Genomic DNA, 8,166 nt, shown 5'->3' with positions numbered 1-8,166 from the left:
ATAACTTTGAAAAATCAGAAACAGTATTGTGACAACAATATTCAACAGAATTTACACTTGAATTAAGTAAGAAAAAACCTTGATCTTGTTTAGCTGAACCAATCATCTTCAAGGTATTGTTCTGCAAAATGGAACATATGAGTGAGTGAAAAATAACATGCCAGTTTGAATCACGAGTTAACTTTGCAACCGATATGAGATTGACATGGAATTTAGAAACAAATAGGACATTATGTAGTGTGAGAAAAGAGGAAAGATGAATATTTCCTGTTTGAGTGGCAAAAACCTGACTTCCATCAGGTAATTTGATTGGGATAGGTGTGTTGTTGCGAAGAGAGGAAAATAATGAGCTTTGGTGACTTATATGGTCAGTTGCACCAGTATCAAGAATCCATTTGGGAGATGAATTACCTAGATTTAATGAGGTAGCATTAACCTGAACCAGATTTGATGAATGAGTGATTTCTTGCTTTGGATAATGTAATAAGCCAAGCAAGTTATTGAATTGTTCCTTTGTGAGATGAAATTTTCCATTGTTGTCTTCAACTTCAGCATTTTCTTGTTCTGTATCAAGGCTAAAAGGATCGAAACCTTCATGGGCAGCCATGTTGACTTTTCTTGGCATTTTGGTTTTATAGCCAGGAGGTTAGCTATGTTCTTCGAAGCAAGTGTCAATTGTGTGGTTGAATTTTCCACAATGAGTGCAGAGTTTTCCAGCATTTGTTTTGCCTCTCCCAAAGCTGGAATGACCTCTACCTCTTTGCGATGTGCTACCACGAATGAAACTTTGTTCATGAGTATTGAATTGTCCAACATTTCCACGAAAACCACTTTGTTCATAAGAATTCTAGAAGATCTTGACATCAGAATTAGCATCAGCATTAATTTGTCTTTCTTGTTGAGAAATCAAAGAAAAAGTTCGATCAACATTGGGTAAAGGGTCCATGAGCATTATTTGAGACCTCATATGGGAGAATTGCTCATTTAAACCTCTTAAGAACCGAATTACATGGTCTTTCTCTCAATTATGCGTGCTTGTGTTTGCATCAGATTCCCACAGGCACATGTTGGATTACAATTGCATTTGGGCCATTGTTGTAGACTATCTAATTTATCCCATGTAGTCTTTAGATTTGTGAAATATTGAAAGACAATGCACTCACCTTGACACATACGCAACAAGTCTACAGTGTTATCTACATTCCCAAAACGATGTCGTTTTGGATTGAAAGATTAAAAAATTATAATGAGAAAGACTATTATAATCCTGAAATAAATTATAATTATAAAAGTACTTTAATTTCTGTCCCAAAATGATATCATTTTAGATTCAATATAGATAACTTATCCAAATTGACCGCGCACCCTTCTTTAAAGTGCCAAACACTTTCCCTATTTTTTATTGGAAAATATTTTTTTCATGCTGCATAATGCAACACACAAAAAAGTGGGTGAGACCAACTAAGAGGAGAGAGAACAAGAAAAAAATAGATGAGTCTCATCCATTTTTTTGTATGTTGCACGAGACAAACATGAAAAAAAATATTTTCTTTTTTTTATTTGTTTGGTGTTGTTTGGCTGTGAAGCCAATATTTAAATGTTGACTGGTCAATGACTCAAAACAAAAGCTAGTGTGGGCCTCCCATCACAGGGATTTTCAATCCCAATATGCAACGACGACGAATTTTGAGTTTCCTGTGTAGATCTTGGTCGCAAATACTGACAATGACCAAACAAACTATTGACCTTGGTTACATTAAATCCCTAGATATACACGCACCCAGCGGTCTATATGGGCTTGGTTAGATTTTATTTTGGTTTAAATAAATAGAGCCTGTGTAAATATTTGTAAATTTTTTAGATATAGCCGTCTAATTTAACCTATATTTAAAGGGAAAACTACTCTTATGTAACATAAGAGTAGTTTATCTCCTATAGACCCATCGAAAATCGTGACACTCTTTTTTCTTTTTTTTTTCCTTTTTTGAAAATAGTGGGTCCTACAACATATGTCTCTACAACATAAGGTATCTTCTCTCATGTAACATGAGATTAGATGAACCCATATTTAAAAAGGAAAAAACTATTCTTATTATGAGGTAAGTTTTTTCCTACACACTCTTCGATAACCGTGCAATATTTTTCTTTTATTTTTATTACTCTATTATTCAAAATTATTAAAATAATAGTTTTATTTATTTTATTTAAAATAAAAAATATGGTAGAAGCCAAACTAATAGGCTTATAGATTGACATGTAAAAGAAAACATATGACTGATTTTTTAAATAGATTTTTTTAAAAATCTGATCAGTTCTATTTGACTATATTTAATTAGCCAAATCTAACCTGATATAAACTAGATGGTAAACCCTTATTAAGCCACCTGACCCATTTACACACCTATAGGCACCAATTCAACCATATTATAAGTCCCTTTGAGATTTTGGATAATTTTTAGGTATGGAATACTTTTTTGTATTAAATTGACAGGAGCGTATTTTTTTATGTTTTACCTTCAACAATTCAGAAGCAACCTAGAAAAAATAAATTGCTCTATATATTAATTCTCTTCTGAAATGAGAAGTTAGGACATTCACATGGACAACAATTATAACTTCCCTCCCCAAATATCACATTCATACTTGTCACTTGACATGCTGTGCCTCAACAACATGGTTTCATCAAAATTTTCTCTACCAACCGCATCACCGTAGTATTTGCAGCTCTTTCTGTAATCTGAATATAAACAACTAACAACATCTCCTCCTGTCCATGCTTCTAGCACGAGACCTATTAAATTCATATCTTATTCATCCAAAACACACTCTTGTCATTAAGAATGCTTCCAAGGGCCTTCAAGACCACACTAAACTCCCATTCAACCAAACTAAATGAACTTTGGTGAAGGAAGAAAATTCACATTTCATGACTCGGAAGTCCCATTACAAGGTCCACCTGATTTGCTCCTCTTTGTATTTGGACTATCATGTGAAGAATTTGGACATGACCCAACTGTTAATTCATCACTCCTAGAACTCAAGCATCCAGCATCCAACACCCCAACAGGGCTCTGAGGCACCAATGGCGCAAACTTGCTGCCCAAATTAGCAGCAACATTGATCAAGGACAAATCTCTTATCAGTTCAACACACTTTAGAATTCTCTCCTGCAAAATGAAAACCCAATCACTCAAAAGTTAGAAGAATTCACAAAGGAAAGATGATATCAAACACCAATTATCAATTCAACAAAGACAAAAGCAAAAGAAAATTTGTCATCGCCCGCGGTTTGTTGCATTGGAACAACCACCTCCTCACCTTCTCTACAATGAAGCAACCAGTTATGGCCTTATCAATCTCCTCTACTTGCAATTCCCTTGAAACAGAAATTGCCACTGCTGCAGCAATTTCAGAAGGCTTAAATTCCAAGAAGTCAATACCTGCAATTGATTTCCCAACAAGCACTCTTCAAACTCATTACTACTCAAGAACAACAGAGTCCAGAAAGACCAAATATTCAAACAGAGTAATTAGGATACCTCTGATTATGCTAAGGATCAGCTGTACCGATCTTGAAATGGATGACTTTGCTTGATGCTGCTGCTCACAATTGGTCTTACCGAGGAAGTAGTCTATGAAGGAACAAGGAGTTAAAGCATGCATTTTCCATCTCAATGATCTTAATACCAATAGTTCCATTCTTTGAATGCTTTTAGCTTCAAATACAAACTTTGGATCTCCAACCTGCCCATTGTCAATATCAATGAGAGAAAATTAGAGGGTAATATGCATAAAAAAAACATATTTAACTATCTTAAAAGATTGTATGATTCTACTATACCTGTAAATCTACAGAATGAGGCATTTTAATCTCCTCCATTTTAGCTGCAATTGACAAGCAAGCTACCGCTAACAATTGCACAGGCCAACCTTTACCTCTCTAAACATACCAAGAGAAGAGGTCAGAAATACCAATTAGACTATTAAAAAGAGATCACAGATACATAAAACTAGTAAAACACAAACATATGTTTAGATATTTGATCTTACCGGTAATTCAAAAACTGATAGGAAGCGATCCAAGTAGTTCACAGATAGACAAAAGCTCAAGGGTCCAAAACCATAATAAGTATGAGCCTGATGATCACATTATAGAAAGTAAAAGTCATTAACGGAATTAACCGATTAAAAAAAAAAGATTTAGACTTTTATCACACAGTTTCAACCAGTATAAAACAAAATTCAAATATGTAAGGGGAAGATCAGAGAAGCAAAGGAAGAAGGAAAATCGAAATCAAAGTTGTCACAAAATCAGTGGAGGAAGAATTGGCAATAGTACCTAGTTACTACATTACCAACTTGGATTTTCAATAAATAAAGGAAAACCCAGAAAATTCACTACGAAAGCCAACTGAGACCCAATGAGAAAGCCAGACATTGCATCGGAACTAATTTCAAAAGGGTAAAAAAAAAATTCATATAACAACGTAAAAATGACTCTTTTGGATGACTAAAATCCCATTAGAAGCACCTGAACCACCAAGGTAAGAATCCATATAAATTAGCCACACACAAAAAAAAACTTTAGATGGGATTTGTTTTTCCAAGTCCACTGAATGAAAATGGAAACTTGGGACAAAAAAGGAATTGTCAAAAATCGAAGAAGCTAAAAAACAAAAAACCCCGTTTTAGAAAATTAATAAACCAACCTTCCAAATCCAATCAAGAGCATCCCTCCTAACACTCAAGTCCAAGTCCCCACTACGCAGCCTCTTCAGATAATCATCCCTGGGCAAATGCTCCCTCTCCCTCTCAACCATAACCCTCACAGTTTCCTCACTCTGTACCAGAAAACACGTTAAAAACTCCGATCCACCATTGTCCGAACTCGGACACTTATGATCAGAGTTAAGGTTTCTGTCGTCCAAGAAAGTTGAGAATCTAAACCCATCTGCATCATCACATTCTTTGTTCTCGGAACAAAGAAGGTTAGAGGTGGCACAGTTGAAGCTCTCAGCCATTGGCAGACCTCAAAAAATAGTGCTGGAGCAGAACCCCAATGGAGGAACCTCGTCAAAAGAGTGGGACTACAAGAACAAAACTTTATGGGGCATTTTGGGATAAAACGAAAAACCCATATGACACTGTTCGAGTAGTGAAGTGTAGAGTGAAGAATGGAGTGAGAGAATGGTGAAAGGGATGAGCTTTATGTAGGAAATGGGTATTCGCTTTAGGGTAGAAGCAGAGATAGACGGAGCAAGTAAGATGGGTATTGGGATCCATGGATACCAAACCCAAAATGAAAACACAACTAAAATAAATATTTAGAGTAATTTTTTTTTTTGTTTAATTTTCTGCAGCTGTTTGAGAAAAAATATGTCTGCCGAAGAGATATATTTTATAAAATAAAATAAAAAAGTAAGTACGCGGTGTATTCTTAGAAATACATTATATGCGGCAAAAAATATTTCTCCAGTAAAAATAAAAAAAAATTTGATTTTTTTTAGGGATTAATGTATTTTATATTATAAGAGATAAATTTTATTTGTTATACATATATAAAAGTGTGTAGGACCCATATGAAGAGAAAAAATACAAACTCAACATATTTTTATATAATTAACCAACGTCAGATGTCGATAAAAATTTTGATTTTTTTCTTCGTGCATCACACAAATATTGCACTAGTTCATTCTTTTAAATGATTAGAGTGATGATACAAAAGCATGATAGATTTTGTGACAAATTATGTCTTTAAAAAACTAGTTTGATGACAAAATAATTGGAGGTTTAATGTGGTGATGTTTTATATTTTTTAAAAGCTACTTTAATGACAAGATTTTAAAAAAAGCTAATGTGATAATATTCTACTTTTTAAAAGACTAAATTAAGAATTTATTTAAAATTTTATCAGGAGAAATAAAAACAAATCACAGTGTAATTTTTTCAAAATGGAAAATTCCAACCAAGAAAAGAATGTACTGAAAACAAAATATGAACATTCTTTTTTTTTCAACTTTTTAATAAAATTATCAACGTTTTAAAAGATCTTTTCAAACAATTGATGTCGAAATAAATTGTTATCCAACATGCACCTTTTCTTTTTATTAGTGGAATGGAAATGAGTCAAATGACTTCCTCCTACACCTGAACCGTCCTGACTTTTCATTTTAGCTTTTGCATTTTTTAATAAACAAAAGCGCACTCTAATTCTTCTTCTTTATTCTCAAGCTTAACTTTCTTTTTTTCTCTTGAATTTTTATAAATATCAAATCACAATGATTACTTGAAATTATTTTTACAAATAATAAAGAAAAATTAAAGTTATCATTTAAAAGAAGATAAATTAAAATTCTGATTAATGTTTTAAATTAACATTTGCATAAAATTACATATAAAGTTCTAAAATTCTCTAATATAATAGTAGAAATACGTAATTTCAGACAAATAAGATTGGCTCACCTAGTTAATTTTATATGAAAATTTTATAATTTAAGTAGATTTTTGCACATAGGTAATATGTAATCCTATTTTAAATATGTAATTCATCATCTTTCAATATATATATATATATATATATATATATATATATATATATATATATATATGTTAAATAACAAGAGAAAAGATAGACACATTTGTGATATTTCTGTGTGTCTTTAACGAATGAGGGATATACAATATATAAGCAAACTAATGGGCTAAGCCCAAACCTAATGTAATCTGACCTAATACAAAATAAGAAAATCCTAATTACAAAATAAGTAAAATCTAATTACAATATTTCTAACAATATATATATATATATATATATATATATATATATATATATATATTATATATATATATAATTCAACATCTTGATAGATGTTGAAACAATAGAAGTCCTATTTCATCCTTAATGTCTACATAAAAAAAAAATTAAGTCATGATATTTGTCTCATGTAATGATAATTAGCTTAGTTATTAATGAATAACTTTAAATATTTTATTCCATTTCCTTATCTACAAATAAGAAACTGATAATTGAGCAAAAGAAATGGCAACTGAAAAAAAAAAAGTTAATGCTAAGTTTGTCAATTTCTTATTAGAAGTACTATATTAAAAATAAAGATTATTTTATTGTGTTTAAACCTTTACTCTACGGTTACTTACTTCTTAATTTTTTTATCCCTTAACTATTGGTGTTCCCCCTCCCAGCCCCCCTTTTGGAATTTCACCTGGCTCTTTTAAAAAATAAAATAAACATCTATTTTGCCCCTAAATAATAAAAGGGGTTTACATTTGTCATTTAACATGACACAACAAACTTTTCTACACACATAATATTTTGTGGGGCCCACACTTTTTGAAGAAAAAAAAATAAAAAATCACGGCACGTAAAACGAATCTCTATAACATTACACAATTAATTTTCCTACAATATAACTCTTATAAAATCCATAATAAAAACCCCCATTTGATTTTTATATTTATTTTTTAATGTTTTTTTTCCGTTACACGTTGCTTCCTCCTTCCATGAACTTCTCTCTTCTTTATATTACACAAGTGTTACTAGATGGTAGTAGCTTGATAGTAGGAGAGCTCACTAACTAGAAAAAAAAAAGGTTTCAGTTCGATCCTCATATATTACTTTTGATAGAGGTTTAAATATATTTATCTCTGACATGCTCCACACTTTGAATTAGTCTCATAGCCAATTCAAAAAGTCAAAACTTGTGGAGATACTAGGAGGAGCCAACTCGTCTCAAAAAAATAATTAGAATTGTGTTAACTCCATATATATATATATATATATATATATATATATATATATATATATATATATATAAGGAGAGACGGTTATACTTACCACCAAGTAAGTTTATCACTCTTACAACCAATATCATCACCGTTAGATTAGAATTAAATCTAACGGTTTTGTTATAAAAAAAAAAAATCTAACGGTTCATAATTGTCTCTTATAATCCTAATTTTTACTTTCTCATCCCCTCTCTGTCTCTCTCTAGGTTTGAGAATCACCTCTCTCATCCTCTCTTTACCGTTGCAGCGATTTAATCTTCAATTACAACAAAAATATCTCACCAAAATAAATAATTGGACACTAAATTAATTTTTTGCATCCTCGGTCGCTGATTGCAATTCTTTTTAAATAACTTATTATGA

The 8,166-nt window shown here is 31.7% G+C and overlaps 1 protein-coding gene across 1 annotated transcript; it reads right to left on the bottom strand.

Annotated features, from left to right (window-relative positions):
- Positions 1 to 2,592: 2,592 nt before the first annotated feature.
- Positions 2,593 to 5,183, bottom strand: LOC133298247 (cyclin-D4-1-like). The gene is made up of 6 exons (XM_061497513.1): positions 4,710 to 5,183; positions 4,051 to 4,137; positions 3,842 to 3,940; positions 3,540 to 3,744; positions 3,319 to 3,440; positions 2,593 to 3,167 (listed from the first exon to the last, which is right to left on the bottom strand). Exons 1-6 carry the CDS (start codon positions 5,019 to 5,021, stop codon positions 2,925 to 2,927), a joined length of 1,068 nt encoding a protein of 355 aa, XP_061353497.1. The 5' UTR covers positions 5,022 to 5,183; the 3' UTR covers positions 2,593 to 2,924.
- Between the last annotated feature and the right edge of the window lie 2,983 nt (positions 5,184 to 8,166).

Source organism: Gastrolobium bilobum, unplaced genomic scaffold (genome assembly GCF_033153095.1).
Source record: "Gastrolobium bilobum isolate Gb01-03AN ecotype WA unplaced genomic scaffold, APGP_CSIRO_Gbil_v1 utg810, whole genome shotgun sequence".
NCBI classification, from domain to species: Eukaryota; Viridiplantae; Streptophyta; class Magnoliopsida; order Fabales; family Fabaceae; genus Gastrolobium; species Gastrolobium bilobum.
Note: the sequence above shows the minus strand (reverse complement) of the source record. Positions and strands in the feature narration are given on the sequence as shown.